Source organism: Cuculus canorus, chromosome 3, assembly GCF_017976375.1.
Source record: "Cuculus canorus isolate bCucCan1 chromosome 3, bCucCan1.pri, whole genome shotgun sequence".
Taxonomy (NCBI): domain Eukaryota; kingdom Metazoa; phylum Chordata; class Aves; order Cuculiformes; family Cuculidae; genus Cuculus; species Cuculus canorus.
The window spans coordinates 71,780,265-71,802,261 of record NC_071403.1 but is presented as its reverse complement, the minus strand read 5'-3'; the positions used below and the strand labels follow the sequence as shown (position 1 = coordinate 71,802,261).

Sequence of the window (21,997 nt, the reverse complement as noted above, 5' to 3'; positions counted from 1 at the left end):
CAGCAGTCCAGCCTGTTAAGATCCCTTTGGAGACCCTCCCTACCCTCCAGCAGATCCACGCTTCCACCCAGCTTAGTGTCATCTGCAAACTTGCTGAGGGTGCACTCAATGCCTTCATCCAGGTCATTGATAAAGACATTGAACAGGGCTGGACCCAGTACTGAGCCCTGAGGAACTCCACTTGTGACTGGCCTCCAGCTGGAGTTAACTCCATTAACCACCACTCTCTGGGCCCGGCCATCCAACCAGTTTTCAACCCAGGAGAGTGTGCGCCTGTCCAGGCCAGAGGCTGACAGTTTCTGAAGCAGAATGGTGTGAGAAACTGTGTCAAAGGCTTTACTGAAGTTCAAGAAGACTACATCCACAGCCTTTCCCTCATCCAGTAGTTGAGTCACTTTGTCATAGAAAGCGATCAGGTTAGTTTGGCAAGACCTGTCTTTTGTGAACCCATGTTGACTGGGCCTGATCACCCGGTTCTCTTGCATGTGCTTCATGATAGCACTCAAGATCACCTGTTCCATAACATGGAACATGGTAGACATGGAGGTGTTCAGCTAACAGTTGGACTTGATTATCTGAGAGGTCTTTTCCAATCTTAGTGATTGTATGAAAAGCCACTAGGGTTTTTTCCAGATGAAAAAATTACCTTTTTAATCCTCGGGTACCACTGAGATTGTAGTATTTTCTCCTGTTTGTGTTCCTATAAAGCTGCCAAGGAAAAGAGGAGGTGAATCAGAAAGCATATGAAGAATAAACACTACTGAAAATAAGTGTGTTATTCAGCTCTGGCTTTAGGACTGTGTAGCTTCTAACCTACCATGTAGATTATACATCCTATAAAATATAAAGAGAACACATTTTGTTTGCCTAGGAGCAACACAAAAGCAGGGGCTCTTGGATCCACGAAGGGCAGCATAAATAGTGCTTCTCCTTCAGGGACAAAAATGCCTGGAGAGTAGTGCTTTGTTGTCCCTTTATCTTACCAAATAATACATGCAAAATAGTGGAGCTGAGAAGGAAGAAACTTTTCCCAGTGCATCAAAAAAGTGACCTCGTTAGTTCAGCTGTCACCTGTGATTTCAACACCACTTAAAATGTAAACTAATTTTGGCTTGGAAAATCAACATTGCTCATCTCCATATCTCCTCTAAGGCCATAAAGAATCCAGAGCTATGAACCAAAACTTGATGAGAAGTTATCCCCTAGGAGCCACGTGGTTCGTCTCAGCTTTTGGGGCGGATCTTGCCTCCGGGGAGCTGGTCTGGGAGGTCCCTGCATTCCTCCCTTTGAGGTGGAGGAGACAGCCCCAGATGTGAAGGCAGAGATGTCTCGGGTCTTCACCTGTTTTCTGGTGTTCCTGATGAGCTGCTCAGGATGCCAGCACCACGCTTGCCGCTGCGTGGGCAGAGTCTTCGTTTGTCAGGAGAGCAAGGTGGTCCAGGTTCCCCAGGACATCCCCGCCAATGCTACTGAACTGTAAGTAGGGAGAGGAAATGGTTGCAAACAGCAGCCTGGTTCCTGGCTCTCTTAGAACAAACTGCTTCTTGGCAAGCCAGGGGTCAGGTTTGCAGGAACTCATTCGGGAGATCTATGCCAGCTGTTTCGAAAGCATAGCCCTTCCTCCTCCACTCACTTAATTACATCTTGAAGCACCTCTCTGCTACTCTGATCATACTGATTTTAAGATCTCTGTTAAGAAAAGATATGCTACGTTATAATGCAAAGCACTGACTAAACTTTAAACATGCTTCCTTTGTGCTGTGACAGTAATTTGAAGCTTGAAGCTTAAGCTTTCCTTACAGCTTGCTTTAGAATTGTCGAAACACATAGTGCAACTTGTCTGCCCCAAACAACTTGATGATGAGCAATTGTGTTTGTGCTGCAGGAGCTTTCCAAAGATTTTGTGCTCGTTTGCCAAGAAGCAACTTAACATTCTCCTTTTGAAATCACACAGCCATGGAAGAAAGGCTCTGATAAACACATAGGGAGTGATCCTCCTCTATCAGAGGAGCAGCACGGCTGCAGTCACAGAGAGCAAACTATGCAAAAATACTGTAGTGTGTTACTCAAGGAAGAGCTTTATCTTTCTGTGAGCTTTGCTTTGTTTTCCATAAAATAATGTGAGCAATACTGTGTGACAGCCATTTCCTGTGTCACTAGCACAGGTGAGCAAAAGAGCGTAAACCCTAATGAGCGTGTAACTGCTGCAAGCAGTTGTTTTCATTTTAATTTCTTTTAAAGCAAATTCTTTCTTCTTGGGAAGAAATACTTTCCTATGAGGGTGGTGAGGCACTGGCACAGGTTGCCTAGAGAAGTTGTAGATGCCCCATGCCTGGAGGTGTTCAAGGCCAGGGTGGATGGGGCTTTGAGCAACCTGATACAGTGGGAGGTGTTCCTGCCTGTGGCAGGGAGTTGGTACTGGATGGGCTTTAATGTCCCTTCCAACACAAACCATTCTTTGATTCTATAATTCAGTCACCCCTTGCATACACCCCCAGCCATCCAGCATTTTTATGACCTAAAGCAAAAGTGAAAGGAGTAGTCCTGGATAAACCCTTTGTTTAAGAAGCAGAGTGGCAAGTTTGGAGGGAGTTTAAAAGGAAGAATTATATGTCAGTAGTCAGAAAAATACGTCCTTATCCTGGTCGCAGGATATCTGTAGTTACTGCCCCAGTTTTCCTAGGGCAGAAGTTTTGTTCCATGCCGGAGGAGGAGTTGTTATGCTCACTGAATAAGCAGACGGTGGTGAAAACTTGAGACAAATGTCTGAATTAACCACAGAACATCAGCGAAAGTTTAATACATTCTCACTACTAGAGGGAAAATAATCTATCCGTGATTTAGGTCACCTAAACCCAAGTGAACCCTGCTCCAAGCATCAACTGCTAATTTGGTATCATTTTGCTTTAATTGTTTCTTGAGATTACCCAGTTAAGGTCTGCCTTCTATGGATTAACCAAAACAAATTGTAATTACTTCTGTAAAGAAGTAGAATTTATTATCATCAGAACATACTTGTCAGTAATATGGGATTTTTTTGCAGGCTATCCTTGCTAACTTCTCCAGGGTTTGTTGAGGATGAGTGTATATTCTCCAAAACAACATCAGTGTGCCCAAAACCAGCAAGCGAATCCTTTCTTCTGCCAGTATCGTACCAATGTTGGAGTTAGAATCTCTTGACTTGACTCTCTTCTCACTTACACCAGCTTTTGGTTTCCTGGAAGGGAATTCTGGTCCCTTTAAATCAGAACAGACCTGGGACTGGTTTCATCATGGCTTCAGAATTTGTCCATGAAGTCTCTGTAGAGTTTCTTTGAATATACCAAATGGTAGTGTTACTAAAGCCAGGTACATTAGCTGAAGAGCTATTAAGAGACAGATAAACCTTAGATTTTCCTTCATTGTCAAAGGGGGAACTCTAGAAAGGTGCCTTCCTACACATCTCTCCACCGAGTGCCTAGTGGGGTGATTTAAGTGACTAAAATTGACATTTCTGCTCCAGCTGCTATTGCAAATTCACTCTTGGTAACAGAAAAAGTTTGTTTTCTGCTGCTTTAAAAGGCCTCTATGAGTAAAAAGGATTTTAATGTCAGCAACTTGAGCGTTGATGGCCATGGTGTCAGTATCAGACACAAGCACAGACTTCTTGCTAAACACAGCACCTGTAAGGCCATTTTTTCACTCAAGAGCTCATTCTGGGAGTGCTAGACCTGGTCTGATTCTATGTGACTTAAAGGAGGGAGCGTTATTCAGTACACTTGGAGCTCTTTGCCTTCTCTTATGTGATCTTTATATTTTTCCTAAGCTATCCTACTGTCCTTTCGTAGTGTCTTTTGAATAAAATACTGTTGAAAGCTTTGGAGAGAGAACAGAAGCCTGATAAGCCTCAAGCAGTTCTTTCTGTTACTGTTTCTGCTCCACTACAGATGTTTCTGATGTTGGGATGCTGGCATGTGGCAGCCAGCTCTATTATTTTGTAAGAAAACTCAGGATAAAGATTAAAATGTCCTCAATAACCATTATCTCTCCTCTTTGAATGGCTGATTTCTTTTTAATTATTCTTATTATTTGTTATTTTTGAGGTTTGGCCACTGACACATGCTGCTGTGATGGGTTTCTTTGTGTCTGGCTTCCTGACAGTGAGCATAGGCTCCACATTGAACACAAGCCCTTCAGCATAGTACAAGAGCCAGGGTTTTGCTCCTCGTTGGATTAGCATCTGCTTTAGCAAGGGATGTTGCAATGCAGAGGGATGGCAGCTTTTTACAGTGAGGCATTTCAGTTTGTATTTACCATACGGAAACAGAGCAAGGATCAGGAACCAAGGGTTTTCATTACTCTTCTTGCTGCCACATGTACTTTTTCACTTACAGCCCAAAATCTCATGAAGGGACAGTTACAGTTTAGCTTGTACCTTGCTGCTTGTGGATTTGCCAGCACTGTGTAGCTGGCACGTTCTAAGTGTTTGCAGGGGAGACCGTGGCTCTTAGCTGCTTTGCTTTATTATCTTTGCTGGGAAAAGGAGTGGGACTGAAGAGTTTTTGGCATTTTTTAATAGATACTAAAATGCCTGTGAAAAATGTTGTTTGCTCTGACTCGCAACTCTGGAGGTCATCTGTGAGAAACCAGAGGCAGAAAGTTCAGATTGGAAACAAAGGTTCATTTGTGTCAAAATATTAACTATTAATTGCTTTGCAGAGTGAGAGAGGGAAGCAACCCAGCAGTCACCTAAGGCAGTTTAACTCCCTGAGGACTGAAAACAGTTTTTAAAACCCAGTGTCAAGCTTTATAAATCCATCCCTAAAATGCCATTTACTTATTAGAGATCTTGCTTTGAGAAAGTAATACAAAATTAACTTGTTCCCAGAATAGAAGGGATCCTTCTTAAGATTCAGGAACTATTTTAAGCAGAAACACATGAATATCAGCTGGGAATACAGTAAGAAATGCCAGGGAAAGCTTACACCTTCTCTTAGAGCACATTTCCTTGTTTTGGGGTTTCTCATCTCAGCAGTGCTTGAAGTCACTGTTACAGTATCCTAGAGAAGCAGAGAGCTCTGCCCAAGCAGCTAGGTGCAACCATTTGGGCAGCAGACTGCATCTCTGGTTTAACAAAGTAAAGCAATAGTGCCAGGCAGCTTAAGGAGAGAGGTAGTAAAGGCTGCACGGTCCAATTCTGCTTGGAATCCTGCAGAGTTATGAGAGAGAAATGTTGATATCAGCGTTTTACTTCCAACATGTAACTGATGCTGTGATAAAAAGGTATCAGGAAATGTCAAGTTTGATTGTGGTGTACTGTTAGAAACTGCCTCCAGCTCGTTACTTTCCTAATTTTCTCCTGCTCCTAAACCTAGTCCCATAATGCTTAGCTCTTGTTAGCTATCATACAGGTGCCAGAGAAGCTCATAGATGTTGCCCAGTTGGTTTCTTCTGCCTGATTCTTTCTAAACTGTGGATATAAGAAACATCTTTTCAGAATGGAAGTACCTCAAAGAAAGCTTGCAAACTTGGATATGTGAGTCAGCTAATTAAAGGGAATTGTTTAACATGTTAGCATGCCAGACACTTCAGTGGGAGAGCAGTGCCAGTTTTAGAAAGGACCGACTGAGATGACTGAAGTAATTGACAATAGAAATGGCCTGTCATTTGGCATCGGTCTGACAAAGTGCTGACTAAAACAAAACTGTAGCTAAAATAAATAAAGTCGAGGCTTGATCATGTGGTGTTTTGTATTTTAAAAGCCATTCTCTGGCTTCACTAGGCTGTTTAGCAAATAGTCATAGTCAGAGCAGTTTAGAGGTAGGTTATATAGGGTATTTTCTCCCAAGCATCAGCAAACTATAAACAGTGGGGGGTTTCACTTGCTTTCGGCATAGGTGTTTTTGTATGATTGCTCAAGGATATTTATTTTAGACTATCAAGCCAAGGCTGAGGAGATGTCTGGCCACTAAAACAGTAGCTGCCCTGAAATAGCAAGTTCTGTGTTATGTACAGAGTCAGATATGCTTCCTTGAAACAGAAGCTGCAAATGATGTGAGCAGTAGATGCAAAGCTGCTATTGACAGCTGCAATTTGCATGGTTTTTAGCTTTCACACCTTAAGCTGAAGCTGCACTGAAATTTGCAAGCAATTACAGCTCTTGCTCAGATGTTCATACTGGTTGGCTGACCTTAATCTAAGAATGACAAGAGGTGGAGAGGATAAGGTAAGCTAAAAAATGAAGACCCAGGAAGTTTCCAAGTTCCTCCGTTATGGTGGTTAATCTTAATCAGTAAACCTGCATGTTATCAAAAGGAAATGGGAATATTTACACAGCAGAGCAAATTAAGAACATATTACATGCTTTAAAAACTTTTATTTAAACCAGCATTGCTTCTGTTATGGTAGAAAATAGCCTGCAGTTAATGCTACATTCTTCTCATCCTGAATTTATGATCGGTTCACACTTTGAAACAGGAAGCTATAGAGGCTGTTGTATGATCATTGGCTGTATATCTGTGGAGTGGTCCGCTGCTTATGCTGGATTCTATATTTGACATTTTCATTGGAAGGATAAAAAGAAATAGGCAGTGCATAAAAGAGGAATAAGAAAAGGAAGAAAGTGGCACTAAAGAAGGATCATAAACTCTGCAGGGCAGATCCTCAGTAGTATAAATTACTGAGTACATATCTCTGTAGGAGCAACAGTATTCAAATCTTCAGCAGATCCTCAACATAAGGAATTATGCCGCACACAATAGAAACTGTTTTGCAGCACAGTGCACATTGCTGGCTTACTTGTCATCAGTACAAACGTGTGACTCTGTGACTTGAGTGATAGGATGAGGGGGAACAGTTTTATGATGAAAGGGGGGAGTTTTAGATGAGACACTAGGATGAAATGTTTTCCTGTGAAGGCGAGGAGTCGCTGGCTCAGGTTGCCCAGAGAAGTGGTGAATTCCCCATCCCTGAAGGTGTTCAAGACCCGATTGGAATGGGCTTTGAGCAACCTGATCCAGTGGAAGGTGTCCCTGCCCATGGCAAGGGGGGCTGGAATGGGATGAGTTTTAAGGTCCCTTGCAACACAAATTATACTGTGATTCTATGACTTTCACCTGACTTACAATGATTGCAGCTTGATCTATGAGGTGCATGATCGAGTTTGACGTTTGCACGTGGCATTAAGAGGGTACCCAGATCTGTACCAGTTGATGCCCTTCACTGTGGTCACCTACAGAGAGATTCTCACGATCTACAAGGTCTGGCCATTCGGGCAGCCTCTTCTTCACACACCCACACACCAGAGGGTTCTGTCACTCTCCCATATATTTGATAACAAGCAGAATGGGTTTCTGGGGCATTACAGCTCCATGTCCCAAAATAACGCCTCCATCTTAGGTGTTTTATGTGCATTGTGATTCTATTGACACAAAGAACAAAAACTTGTCTACTGGATGAGATGTTTATCAATGTTTTTCTCAAGTGGTTGGAAGACTAAATTAGGTGTTACATCTTCTTGTCTCAATCAGGTTGTCTTCAGCTTGGGTGCCTCCCCATTCAAATCTTGTTTTGTGTAATTGTAACCTAGGAGAGTTTCATAGTAACGTTACTCATGATGTGCAAGCTGGTAAATACAAAAGTGTTAGCTTAGAAGCACAGCAAGACAGAAAAGCCCTGATAAGGTCAGAAATAAATACTTTTAATGTATATTGTGGTTAACATGGAGAATTTGGTAAGTCTAGGGGACACTACAATGTAGGATGGAGGTCTAACTTTTATACCAGTTCTCCAGCAAGGACATAAACTGCAAAACAGATTTAAGGAACAGTGTCATGCAACAGCTAATTTTTCTTTGCTCTGAAATGGTGTGCCATGCTAAACTCTTCAACAGTACAACAGTACAGATGATTTCCTACCTTCATTTACTCCCCTCACTATGGCTTCTCCCAACTCATCAGTTTTAAATTAACAGAATTAAAGTGCCATTTTTTAGACTTTGCTGCCTCCTCTTTTCTAATACTAAAATATATTGGCTGCATCTCTCATCCCACAAAGGGAGGCCGGGACACGTTGGCTCAGGGAATTCCGTTGATACTGTAATGTGACTATTGCTAGTTGGGAGAGCGGAGCATACTCAGAGCTCGAGGGGAGGGCTTTGAAGAGTGCTTTTATGAGTTTGAAGACTTTAAAGTGCTTGTGTGTTTCTGTCTCAGCTTCGCCAAGTTGCCCTCCCATCCCTTACAGTGGGAGCTCAGAGCATTTAAAGAGAAGTAGATGCAGAAAGCGGGGTGGGTGGTGTGCCCATCATACTAAGACGCAGCAGGGTGCAGGCTGCTGTGCTGTGAAAAGAAAGCTTCTCAAATACTTGATCTTCCCAGAAGCATTTCTGAGGTGTAACAGACAAGAGATTTCGAGTGGAAGATGCCTTTAAGCTGAGTTGAATTCCGTGAGAAGAGCAATGCACACAAAATGTGTTGCCCGATAAGCCAGCAGGAGAGAGGCTGCTGTGTGGCTGAAGGCTTTTCCTGATGCTGGGAGGGGTCTCACTGGGCTGCAGTGTTGATGAAAATACTGGGTGCACACGTGGACAGCTTAACAAGGGTGAATACTACAAAAAAGGAAGAGAGATGCCAAGTGGATTTGCATCCCAAAGGGGATAGCTGTGCTCAGTGCCAGCAGCTTATGTGCAGGAGGGGGTCCTGCAAAGCCAGGCTGAATTATCCAGTATAGCATAGAAAAGCTAACCAACCTGCTAGACACCTAACTGAGGAGCAAAAGAAATCTTTGCAAAGCTCAGCTTGCCTCAATCTTTTCTAACTTGGCTATTTTTTTAAGTTAGTTCTGCTTAACTTTCCCGAGTGTCCTTGTGTGGATCAGCTAAAAGATAATTGAGGTAGGTTCACAGCTAATTTCAATTGCCATAGCTTCATTAACTACAATGCAAAGAACTACGCTCATTTACGCTGTCTGAAAATGGGAACCTCTCTCAGCCACATGTTGTTCATTTTGGCAGCAGCCAATTGGTAATTAATATCTCTGTGAGTGCAGTAAACAAGATACTTTGGGCAAGAAAAGACAGGTAGTATTTGTCATAGCAGTCTATTAGTTTTGCACAGTGAGGGGCAAGCATTTTGGTGGCAAAAGTCAGATTTCTTTGTTTAATACCTTGACCTTTTCAGACAAAACCTGTAAATTATTGCACGCACTTTGCCTGTTCTTTGATTGGACTACTCTTATTAGCAGCGTACTTTAAGTCATTATAATGAAGCTTATTTCAAATTATAGGTCAGAGTCGAGCCTGGATTTTGTATAAGAGTATAGAAAATTATTTCTTGTAATTATCTTGCATACACTATAATGAGGAGCCCAATTTCTGCCTTTACTCAGGTACAGCTTCCTTGATTCAGGAGGTCTAGGGTCAGGAAAGGTTCTGATTTGTTTGCTTTTGCTTAATGTTTTCCTCCAAACATCCTTAGGTGTTCCAGGAGCTCAACTTGGAAGGTATGGATGCTTCTTATCTCCTATTACCTTATCAAGCTCAGTCGTATTTGTTCTGGTTAAGTAGAGGAGAATTTACAGCCTGTTATTGTAAACGGAAATAAATTCCTGAGTGAAATGAAAACAATCTTCAACCCAACTCAGAATTAAAGTCTTTGTTTTTTGTAAATATATTGAGCTTCCTGAGTGTCTGTCTTTTCTTAGATTACCTAAATAGTGCTGTATCCTTGGATGTAACATATTCAAAACTTGATATATGGACAGGGCAGCCACAACTTTTAACACGTAACCGCTGTCACAGGCCGGGGCTTTCACTGTCTCTTCATCTTTTAGACTTAGATGAGAGGACAAGGCTTAGCTGGGAGAGAGTAGCAATGGAATGGGGGACTGTTTGGTGTCCCATTTTCTGGACCCAGAAGCATGGAATGGGAAGAAGAGATAAGTGGTTATTTGGGTTTGGTTTTCTTCACTGCAAAGGCTTGTCTTGTGGTTAGGCTGAGGATTGTAATAGTTTTCTTTAATGGTTTTATATCATGCGCTGTGCCTTGTGCTTATAACTGATCCCTGGTGGGAAGCTCTTGCTTGCCTTTGGCTTTGGGATGTTTGGATTTCAGTGCTAACTTCAGGGTAAGCTTTGATTTCTTTTTTCACTTTTACCACCATATGAGACTACTGTGTTAAGCTGTTGCCTTTAGTAGCCTAATAGGGGTGTTTGAGGACAGAGCCTTTGTCAAAAGGCTTCATATTCATTGGGAAGCCCTTGTGTTTGTGACAGCCATGGACACTCACCAAGGAAAGAAAGCAAATCTGGCTCCTGCAGCAGGACCACAGTCTGTGCTAATTTCTCTGGCATCCCCAGTCTCTTCACTGCTGTAAAATATCAGCACAGATCAGCCAAATCCAGTTTTCCCTTCTTGTTAAATACTGGGAAGCAATCAATTCTGAAGAGTCTTTCCTCAGAGTCCATTCGCCCAGCAGGAATATTTATAGACACACAGAAATATCTGAACAAGAAAGAAGAGGGGCTATAAACCCCCCTTGCTATGGGAATACAGCTGGTTGATGCTAAAACAACTGCTATATCCCTGAAGTTTTCTTTGGCCAACAGAGCTGCTATGAAAATTCTTGCTTTTCTCTTTTTGGCAAGAGGAGAGTCATAAAAGAAGACAGACCGTATCAGAAAATGACAACAAACCAAGCAATGCCCCAGCAAAACAACAACTCTCTCTAGGTGGAATTACTGGTTTGGGGAAATACTGCATCCAAATCCCAGGAGCTGTAATTTCCTGTCGTGGTGTACTGTTGCCATGGCAGATGAAGCCCAAACTTCATCCTTCAGCACTTTGAAATTGATGTTAGTGGCCCCTGTGAGGGAATACCTAGCAAGAAAACTTCGGGTTTGATTCTGCAGGCGTTTGCATACATCCTAATTGCTTGCCCAAGCAGCTCACTGCCTTCCAGTAGGACAGAACACAGGTGTGAAACTGCCCATCTGTATGGATTTGCAGATTCAGGACTTCATGCTATTGTGGCAGACAGCAAACCACCTTAGGGAGGAATAAAATGAATGTTGAATGCACAAAAGGAATAGGTAACCAACTGTTTAAATTGATTTAAAAATATTAGGAAGGTTTTTAATTGTTTTAATGGGCCACATGGAAATGACAAGGTTTTCTTAGGGCTCACAAAGTTTTCTATAAATATTAACAAATTCCACCACATTTCTGGTAAGCTTGGAAACATAATTTTCTCCGTTACACAAGCAGTAGATTTATAGGCTGTAAAGGACAAGCAATTTCACAAGAGCACAGGGTAAAAAATTAGTGATTTTCCTGGAAGTCTAGCCCCTCCAGGACCTTATACACCAGCCTGTACTCCCGTGGCAATATATTTCCTTGATCAAAAGAACCCCAAGCCATTACCTCTTGCACATTCGTATTCCTTTCTAATAACCATTTCTCATTGAAAGAAGGCTTTATGCTCAGTGCCACGAAACACAGGCCTGCTGCTTTGAGTCTTGTACATAAGGCAATACAAAGTTGTAGCTCTACAATTTTTTAATGTTCGAATAATGTCTATGCAGTTTCAGGTTTTGTTCCCCTCAAATATGTTTTTACTGACGTGACACCTCTGTATCATCACCTTTCCCAATTCCTTAATTTCTGTACTTCTCCTGTATCAGTTTCTGTCCCTCTGTTAGAAGAGCAGGATTTCACAGCTGTGGTACAGGCAGTAATTTAAAGGCAGCTGAGGTGGCGATTCGATTCGTGCAGGCATTTCAATTATGGGTTACTGTTGGCTTTGTTCTGGTCAGCGTGGCTGCCTATGGAGCACTAATTGGAAGGTTTTCACTCCTTTATGAGTTTAACTACTGTCTGTATATATCTCCTTAGCCCTTCATCTATACATGAATGATGCACCTACAGCATTATTTTTTTAACATGCACTATTCATGTAGCAAACAATATTTCTGCTGTTGCAGGTTTAGAGGGGAAAACGTATGAGGGAGTGCCTAAAATCAATTGGTGTGTTCAGCCTGGAGTAGAGGAGACTGAGGGGAGGATTTCGTCATGGTCTGCGGGTTCCTCACAAGGGGAGAAGTAGTAGCAGGCACTGATCACTTCTCTCTGGCGACCAATGGTAGGACTTGAGGGAATGGTAGAAGGATGTGCCAGGTGAGGGTTAGGTTGGGCACTAGGAGAAGACTTTTCCCCCAAAGGGTGGTAGAGCACTGGAACAGGTTTCCCAGAGAAGTAGTAATGTTGCCAGGCCTGACAATACTCCAGAACATTTGGCCAATGCCCTCAGACACACGGTGTGAATGTTGGAGTTGTCCTATGCAGGAAGAGGAGCTAGACTCTGTGATCCTTGTGAGTCCCTTCCAACTCAGGACATTCTATAATTCTATGACTTTATATTGGTTGAACTGAGAGTAGTACATGAGCCTACATCCTATAAATTGAGCTGCTTTTGAGCGCTTTACCCTAGAAATTGGAATACATCTGTCCAGAGCTTTACATGGGCTGGACATGGAAGCATGAGTCTCCACAACGTGACCACTGAGGATCACTTGGATGTATTGATGCCCTGATCTGGTGGAGACAGCCTTGTAGCTTCAGGGCTACAGACTAGCAGCAGCTAGGGCTTTGATGCTTTGTTTGTTCATTAGAGGCGTGAAGGTGTCTTGAAGAAACATTCCAGGGACACTAGAGAAGGGGGAGGGACACTAGAGAAGGGGGAGACTAGTTCTTTGTTCAAGGCTTTGAAAGAGTTATTATTTTTTTCCCCTACGCATCAGACTGCCAAGAGGTGGCCTTGGTTCTAGGTGCAGATTCATCTGTTCTGTGTCCTCCAGGCTGAATGCATGTAGTGGTGGTTATCAGCTAAAATAGGGAATGAGGCAGGGGGTGCTTCAGAAGTGTCTGCTTGCGTCTCCTTGAAGATTTTATGCATTCCACAGAAAGCTTGTTAACCTCTGCTTCATAGGGATAGCAGGCTGCTATTTTTATTAGCAATGCCTTACTTGCCAGCTAGAGTACATCTTTATGATGTTCATCATATAAAGGAGTTTATACATTTCTGTAAAGCACTTTATGATAGGATCCTACTTTTATAAATGACAACTTCGGGCTTCAGCCTGTGTTGTGTGGAAACACTCAGTGTTTTGTTAGTCTGAACTCAACTGATTCAGGTTGGCATTTGATACTACAAGTCTTGATCTTCAATATGATGCTGACTGCTTTTCATAAAATGCTTTGAAGAAGGACATGGGTGCACCTAGACTACATGGAGGTTTGAATTTCACCTTCATAATCAAGTATTGCATCAATAGTGAAGCATTGGAACAGGCTGCTCAGGGAAGTGGTGGACTCTCCTTCCCTGGAAGTGTTCAAAAAGTACATAGATGTGGCACTTTGTGACATGGTTTAGTAGGCACGGTGTTGAGCAGAGGATTGGACTAGGTAAGCTCGAAAGCCTTTTCCGACCTTAGTGATTCAATGGTTGTATGATCAGTGTAGGTGTTTCTATGGCATTGAGTTCCCCAGCTAGAAAGTCCTTTACAGCAGCTGCTGTAACAGAACCTTATGATCATGCTTCCTCTGCTAGCCTGTCTGTCAGCATGCTTTCAATTTAATCCTGGCTTGCGTGGTCATCTGAACGTTCCTCCTTCTTCTTAGTCTTCTTCAAGATGTGATGATGGAAAATACTTTTTGGGGAAAAAATGGTGTCAAACTGATTACTGACCATTCCCTGCTATCTCCACGCTAGAATAGCAATGCTCAGTAATTCAGAGTTGACTTCTGCCACAGAAAGCGGTAGTCAGCTGAAACATCTGTGTGAAAAGAGGATTGCATTTGAGTGAAAGACGTAGAAAAACCAAGAAAAGCAAACATAAATACAGACAATATGTTGGTTGTGGTTTTCTATACTTTCACTACATGCCTCAGAGTTGGGCTTGTTCAGCCTGGAGAAAAGAAGGCTCCAGGGAGATCTTATGGCAACCTTCCAGTACTGAAGGGGGCTACAGCAAAGCTGGGGAGGGGCTCTTGATCAGGCAGTGCAGGGACAGGATGAAGGAGAACAATTTTAAGCTGAAAGATGGGAGATTGAGATATTGGGAAGATCTTTTTAGTTGTGAAGGTGGTGAGGCACTGGCACGGGTTACCAAGAGAAGTTGTAGGTGCCCCATCCCTGGAGGTGTTCAGGACCAGGTTGGATGAGGCTTTGAGCAACCCGATCCAGCGGGAGGTGTTCCTGCACTGTGGCAGGGGTGTTGGAACTGGATGGGCTTTCAAGTCTCTTCCAATTCAAGTCATCCTATGAATAGTTGCTCTTCTGTAACACAATATATGGGCCCTAAATATTGTTTTCATGAACAATAATAACAGTAGCATTCATACGAACCACAATTTTGTCAAATGCTGCATAAACTGATTTTTTAACATTGCAGTGTTATAAACAAAGTCCTGGGAAATATACAACCTTTGCAACCATTGAACTTAGAGCAAATGCTCATTTTCTCATTTCCAAAAGCGTCCTTTAATCAGAGAAAGTGAGAATGACCACAATGCCTACTCTTTGAAAAATCTGTTTGCAAGAATAGATATGGATGTTATAATAAAAAAATAAAGGGTGGAGAAGGAGTTGACTAGTGGGGTGCAATAATCAAAAGATAACAAGTGCAACGTCTAATCCAGTGGGTCAAGGAGTATAAATTAGTGGCACATTTTCTCAACAAAGTAATCAACTACAAAATTAATGTGCTTTCTCATTTTTTGAAAGGCCAACTCATCTTTGAATCTTAAAAGGTGAACCTTTCACCATGTAAAAAAGAGCAAAAAAAATAAGGGATCCTGGAAGGAACCTCCAGTCAGAGTAACGTAAGGTAATGATGCAGACCTTTGAAATAAATCAGAGGGAAAAAGTAATGATTCTGGAAGGGTGCTTGTGGTAGTTACTGTCATTTTTCTGGCCCTAAAGCAAAACTAAACATGCTTAACTGGGCCTCTTGCAGCGAATTCTATCAACTAGATAAGACCAGCAGCACTTAATGTACAGTACATCGTCTGATTGTGGATGTCGCCAGAGAAGAATGTGAGGCCAACTCATTTGTTGTTACCAACTCCGATCAGGACAATTCCATCTCCACATAAAGAGATTATCATTACATTGCTGATTGATTAACCTCTGTTACCTTTATTCAGACTTATGCACATGATAAAAGGTCCATCCAGTACACGCTGAAAAATCAGTGGATTAATTCCTACTGGTTTCCATTAGATTGTGCCATAATATTTGGCTCAGTCTTTCCCTGCTCTGTTTTAACACTTGGTCATCAGCAGTGAAGTGCCAGCTAAAAAAAGGCACAGAGCTGTGGCAACATTTTTCTCCTATGACTCATGAATAGGTGTGTATACAAAATAAGAGAATTAGACAAGACCAAGTTCTTCTACAGTTTCTACCCCTTTAATTACCTTTTGTCACAGCAAGTTATCATTGTTTTTAATAAAGCAAATACCCTTAGACTGGCAATATAGGCTGCTTCATGCTTTATCCCTGATGGAAATGTTTATTTCTGGTTTGAATTTTTAATACACAATACCAGGGAGGTGGAAGGGGAGCAGAGGTTTCAAGTGCCCTGATATCCCATACTCTATATTATGTTCCCTTCGCTCAGTCCTCAAGGTGAGCAGTCAAGATTAAGCCAATGATCTACAGCCCATCTAATTTGTCTTTCCATCATTTCCTTAAGTTGTCTTATGTGCAATAATCACTACAGCGTAAGTGACACTGCTGGGAAAATCAATTCTTCCTCACTGAATAGAAAATAACTTACACTATACTCGAATCATAATTGATATTCTGTTTATTTTGTCGGACTTGCAGTTAACCACTGACTACTTTGGCCAAGCAAGCTCTGTGTCTTCTGCCAAAAGCCCTGCTTGCAATAAAATGTGAAATCTACTTCTGATTGTAATGTAATAAAAACCACTTATGGATCTACACTGAATTTTCTGTCAGATGTTCACTATTATGACCTTGAAGATTAAAAGTCTCTGAATATTTATTAGCAAGGTGGAAATCTGTTCCAGATAGGCTTTTGAACCATGCTCATCACTGGATCCTGTGAATGACTTTCAGTAGTACAGCTGTCATATATTCTGTTATTTTAAAATTATTACTCCCCTTCTGCTGTTTATCTATAATTCAAACACAACAACGTGAAATACTTTTATACATTATAGGAGGGCCCACATAATTGATGCCAGCTTTTCTGGCTGAGGATGGAACTTCAGCCTTCTTCAGCCTAAAGAAGAGCAGGTTCTGGAGAGAACTTATAGCAGCCTTCCAGTACTGAAAGAGGCTACAGGGAAGCTGGCAGGGGCTCTTTATCAGGGGGTGCAGGGATAGGATGGGGAAGAAAGGTTTTAAGCTGAAAGAGGGAAGATTTAGATGAGATATTAGGCAAAAATATTTTCTTGTGAGGGTGGTGAGAAACTGGCACAGGTTGACCAGAGAAGTGGTGGATGCCCCAACCCTGGAGGTGTTCAGCTGAGTTAGATTGGGCTTTGAGCAACTTGATGCAGTATAAGGTGTCCTTGGAACTGGATGGGCTTTGAAGTTCCTTCCAACACAAAACATTCTGTGTTTCTATGAATGGAAGGCAGCACAGGTTATTAGCACTGCATATTGTTTTCACACCTCTAGGGCATCATGAAGTGGACCAAAAACCTCTTCAGTCTTAATGTATTTGATGAATTAAATTCAGGGCTGGCAGATTGTACCTGGCTTAATTTTAATAATAAAGTTATATTGGAGGGGCTAAAAAAAGGAGGGTTTGAAGTGCTTTTGTTTCCTGTGCTGCACTTGTTCTCTAGAACTGATGGTCCGAGTGTTTAGGATAAAGCCCTTGTGATGAAAGGGGAGTTTGCAGTGATGTGCTGGTGATCAGTAGTACAAGCCCTCCACAGACAGACCCAGGGCTGGTGATCCAGGGTTCAACTGAGACTTGAAATGCTGCTTGGATCTGCAATATGCTTTTCCTGCGCTTCACTGTTGAGGGAGAAGGACGCTGTTGATCAAAGCAAGCTTATCTGAAGTACGGTCATCCCCCTACTACCCTGAGCAAAGAGGCAGCCGGGGTTCTCCAGTTTTCCCTGGAGTGAGACACTGCAGCTTCCCCGGAGCAAAGTCCTTTGGAGAAAAAAAACCAAAACAAAACAAAGAAACCAAAAGGATGAAAACAAAGTGTCTGTGCACTAATAACCCCTTCCATTGCCAAAAACCCAACTGTGGTTAATGATGCAGCCCTAGCTCCCCTCCAGTGAGTAATCCTTGGCTGGCTAGGGAGTGAGAGAACTGCCAAATGTTCTCCAAGACCCTTTCCTAACTCAGTATGTGTAAAGATATTTTTCCAGTGATTTGAACAAGAATCTCGTCACCTGAGTATTAAATCCAGTGTATAATGAAGGATACATTGTGCGTGTTAGTCTATTTAGTTCAGTCATCCCTGTAAATTCCGGTATTGATCTTCAGGGAAAAGGATTCATTTACTGATTTATTTATTAATTTTGTGACCTCCCTCCTCCACACCTACTGGGGAAAGAGGAACAGAAGGGAGGCTGTGTTTAGATAACTAAGAGCATTTTCGGGCACTCTATCCAGCTCCACATACGGATGTTCTGAGAGAGATACTGAAAAGCAGCTAGTGGATTCTCACACCACCTTATCTCATTCAGACAAGAGAAGACACCCCTTGGCTTAGAATGATAAGGTGCAGCTTTGATCGATTTGATCTCTGCTTTTGTCCTTCTTCATAATTTGAGATATTGATTCTATTTATTAAAACTAATTTAAAAAACACAAGCCCTGAGTGCTCTGCTGTTCCAGATCAGGCTGCTCCAGGCACTCAGATCTGAAGCTAATCCATTCACTGCTGATTTATTTTCACTCTGTTTTCAAGCAGAGTTCTGTTCTGTGTTTCTTTTTTTTTTTTGGGTCCTATTTTTCTTGGAGAAAAAAAGCCATTTACTTTCACACCTCCAGATAGATCAGAAAAGTCTAGGTTTCTGATATATGAAGTGAGCTCAGGCAGGTTTACCTGACTCATATTCATGCAGGTTTTCATCAGACGGTAGCCCAAGGTGTATTGTTCTTTATTGTCTTAAATCATAGCCCTACCTTCATGCTTGAAAAGAAATTTCTGCATTTGCTTAAATGCACTCATCTTGCCCTCTAAAGCTTGCCACTTAAGCTGAAAGAGAGTAGACTTAGATGAGATCTTGGGAAGAAATGTTTTCCTGTGAGGGTGCGAGGCACTGCACAGGTTGCCCAGAGGAGTCATGGAAGCCCCATCCCTGTGGGTGTTCAAGGCCAGGTTGGATGGGGCATTGAGCAACCTGATCCAGTGGAAGGTGTCCCAGCTCACGGCAGGGGGGCTGGAACTGGATTGGCTTTGAGGTCCCTTCCAACCCAAATCAATATGATTCTATGATGTTGGAGTTACGGGGACTTACCATGTTCCTGAAGGCCCAGCAGAAGAAATCTTTTCCCTGCTCCTTCTTGGGAAGCACAGTTTTGTCTAAGGGCTCAGGAATAGTTCTCTAAAAATGAATACACTTATTCAGACTTAGAGAAATCAAATAACGACCTTACTATTAAAAACAGCTAAAATATAAAGTCTGAAGGAGCAGGGTACCTTTTAGCACCAAGCTGGGTCTGAGTCTCTAACCTAAGTTCATCATTTAGTGGTGTTTGTTCTCTGTCAGTGCATTTTGCTGATGATGCTATTGTACTCTTCTTTCACTTAGTTTAACACAATTGTTTAAATCTTCACATTCTTCAGGTGGTTAAATAATAAATACTTAAAAAAAAAACAATTAATTTTTTTGGAGCAGGTGAGGGACCTGTGGCTGTTTAGTCTGGAGATGAGAAGGCTGAGGGGAGACCTCATCGCCCTACACAACTGCCTGAAAGGAGGTTGTGATGAGGTGGATGCTGGTCTCTTTTCCCAAGTAACAAGGGACAGGCCGAGAGGAAATGGCTTCAAGTTGCACCAGGGGAGGTTTAGATTGGATGTTAGGGAAAATTTCTTTATTGAAAGAGTGGTGAAGCATTGGAAGAGGCTGCCCAGGGAAGAGGTGGAGTCTCCATCCCTGAAGGGGTTCAGAAAACATGTAGCACTTTGGGATGTGGTTTAGTAGGCACAGTGGCATTGGGCTGATGGTTGGACTGGATGAGCTTAGAGGTCTTTTCCAACCTTTATAATTCTGTGAATAGCTCTCTGTGTGTCCTGCTTGAGCAGGGACTGCACATTGCATCTACTGCATTTCTTAGTTGTTGCTGCTGTAGAATATTCTTTCCACGGTAAGGACACTCACAGTCTATTTGCCCTGAGGTCTGCTTGGTCATCCTATCAGTCTACAGCCTGCAATTGTTTGTGCAATGTGTCGTAACTGATTGCTGGAAGCAATCAGACAAACCATAACCCTATGTATCATCATAAAGAAAACGGGCATTAAGGTAACAGCCCCAGTGCCTTGGTCTGCTTTGAAAAAAACATCACACTTCACTTCAGAATTAACATGGACACAGAAAGATGGAGTCAGTATTGCTGAATATGTCTGTGTAGGTTAGTAACACATTTTGTAGAGCAGTAGTAAGATGTCTTTTTTTTGACTTGAAAGCCACAGGTATTGATTGGGCCCTTGCTAAAACTAACATTTCATCAAAACCAGAGCTGTTCAGATACAGCAGGAAAGTAAAGCCCTCAGCTTGTTTACAATGCAATCTTGCCCCAAAGCTTCCCAGAGATTTTGTACAGCCCAGCAAGGATCTTCTGTGAGTGAACAACAAAATTTGGCCCATCAGCACCAACAAAGGGCATGTTAGATCTTCTTTCCATGAGGCCTTGCCTTGCCTCCAGGTATAGTCCAGCAGAGGCAGATGACCAATCAGTTTATCTCTATAGGAAGGGAGCCCTTACTTTGCCTACTGTCTCCCTGCAATGTAAAGCATAGCAATGGTATGGCAGATCGAGTATTCTGTGTACAACAGGGGTTCTTAAGGGCTGAATAAGAGGAGGGCAAGCATTTCAGATTTATTATTACAATACTCTTCCAGCCTCCAACTAGTTCCACCCCAGGAGATTGCTTGGAATTCTTGTTGCTTGTCTAGTAGCCTTAATTTATCTTTCCTCAAATTACTTGTACATGGTAAGCTCTTACTTGGAGATCTTTCAGAACCTGTAGCTATGCTGGGAGCAGGTCAAGTTCCTTCTGTCTCCGTTTCACTGTTTCTACTCTTTTTAACAGGACCAAGTATGTTTTTTGTTTCTAAGTGCCCCACAGAGGGTTCACGTTCAAGAAGCACTCTGAAAGTGAGAACACTAAGTACATCTTCACTCTGAACATAAGCCAGCATTTCAGTTGCCAATGTGATCAAGCTGGCTTCCTTCTGGAAAAAAATAATACTTACTTCCAAATGCATCAAAGATGTACGCTTGACACCAGTGCAATCTTTGGGAAGAGGTCTGTCAGTCTTAAAGGAAATAGTACAGTTAGTATTTTTAAGGATACTGGCACATCGGCTGCTGTGCTATATGTATTCAGGATTATCATTTTAACACCTGAAAGTAAATCTGTGGCTGGTGGAACATAGAAAAACTCAGCACTTGCAGTGCTTGCAATCCTTGCTAAACTAATGGAAAGCAATGTTTTGGAGGATTTTTTTAGCACAAGAAATAATGAGGACTGCTGGCCTTGTCATTCCCTTTATATCAAATTGGTGAAGTCTGTGGGGAAGAGATCTCAATAACAGAGAAATACTGTGAGGGAGAAGAGATGCTCTCAGGAGAGTGTGGGATGCAATTAGAGTTCGTCCACCTGCAATTCACATCCTGGTGAATGTTTCCCTCAGAAATCGCTAAGAAAGGAGCTAAGAAAAGCTCTTCACATGGAAACTGCAGCTAGGAAAAGCATCCATGACATGAGAATGTGGAGTGAGCAACAGCAGTAAACAGAAACGTCTGCGAGACTTAACAGTGCAATGCGCAGGTTCCACTGGAAAACCTCCTCTTGGCAGTTGTAATTGCAGTGTGAGGACTCTGAGCTTTTTTTCTTATGCGCTCAGCAGCCTGTTGCTCATGATAATTTCATGGGTATTCCCATTTCCAGTATGCTGAGTGGTTCATCCACAGACAGTAGCACCTGCAGGGTCCAGCTTTCTGACCCACACAGATTTTTCTTCTTTGCGTGGTGCTAGAGTAGCACAAGGTGGGGATTTTTCACCTTTTCCACTTTTAGTGTTATTTAAAAAAGGTAAATATTAACATTTAAATATATTTAAAGAGAAGGAAAGCCTCCACTCACCACAGTGGGGGAGAATTGGGTACATATGGCATAGGTTCATCATATTTCTGTAGTTTAGTATAATTACAATCATAGAATCATTGAATGGTTTAGGATGGAAGGGACTTCAAAGCCCATCCAGTTCTGAACCCCTGTCATGGGCAGGGACACTTTCGACTGGATCAGGTTGCTCAAAGACCCATCCAGCCTGGCCTTGAACACCTCCAGGGACAGGGCATTCACAACCTCTCTGGGCAGCCTGTGCCAGCGCTTCACCACCCTCAAAGGAAAACCGTTCTTCCTAAGTTCTCATCTAAATCTCCCCTCTTTCAGCTTAAAACCTCTCCCCCTCATCCTGTCCCTGCACCTCCTGATCAAGAGCCCCTCCCCAGCTTTCCTGGAGCCCCTTTCAGTAGTGGAAGCAGCTCTAAGGTCTCCCTGCAACCTTCTCTTTTCTAGTGCAAACTAGCCTAATTCTCTCAGCCTGTCCTTGTATGGGAGGTGCTTCAGCCCTCTGATCATCTTTGTGGCCCTCCTCTGGACTAGCTGCAACAGATCTGTGTCTTTTCTGTGTTGAGCACAAGTCTAGCTGTTGCTCTGGGAACAGTGGAGTACACGCCTTTTGCATCCAGCTCCTCTCTTTCAGGAGGTGTTCTTTTCCCAGGTGAGTT

The 21,997-nt window shown here is 42.4% G+C and overlaps 1 protein-coding gene across 4 annotated transcripts in view; it reads left to right on the top strand.

Moving 5' to 3' along the window:
• Positions 1–1,242: 1,242 nt before the first annotated feature.
• Positions 1,243–21,997, top strand: part of FSHR (follicle stimulating hormone receptor) — a 93,850-nt gene continuing 73,095 nt past the window's right edge. For 3 of the 4 annotated variants that reach the window (XM_054064136.1, XM_054064135.1, XM_054064134.1), the window contains exon 1: positions 1,248–1,476. In XM_054064136.1, coding sequence (XP_053920111.1) covers positions 1,325–1,476 — 152 coding nt within the window. In that variant the 5' untranslated portion in view covers positions 1,248–1,324. Of the gene's footprint in view, positions 1,477–21,997 lie in introns of all 4 variants that reach the window. The other variant, XM_054064137.1, reaches the window with a different exon arrangement.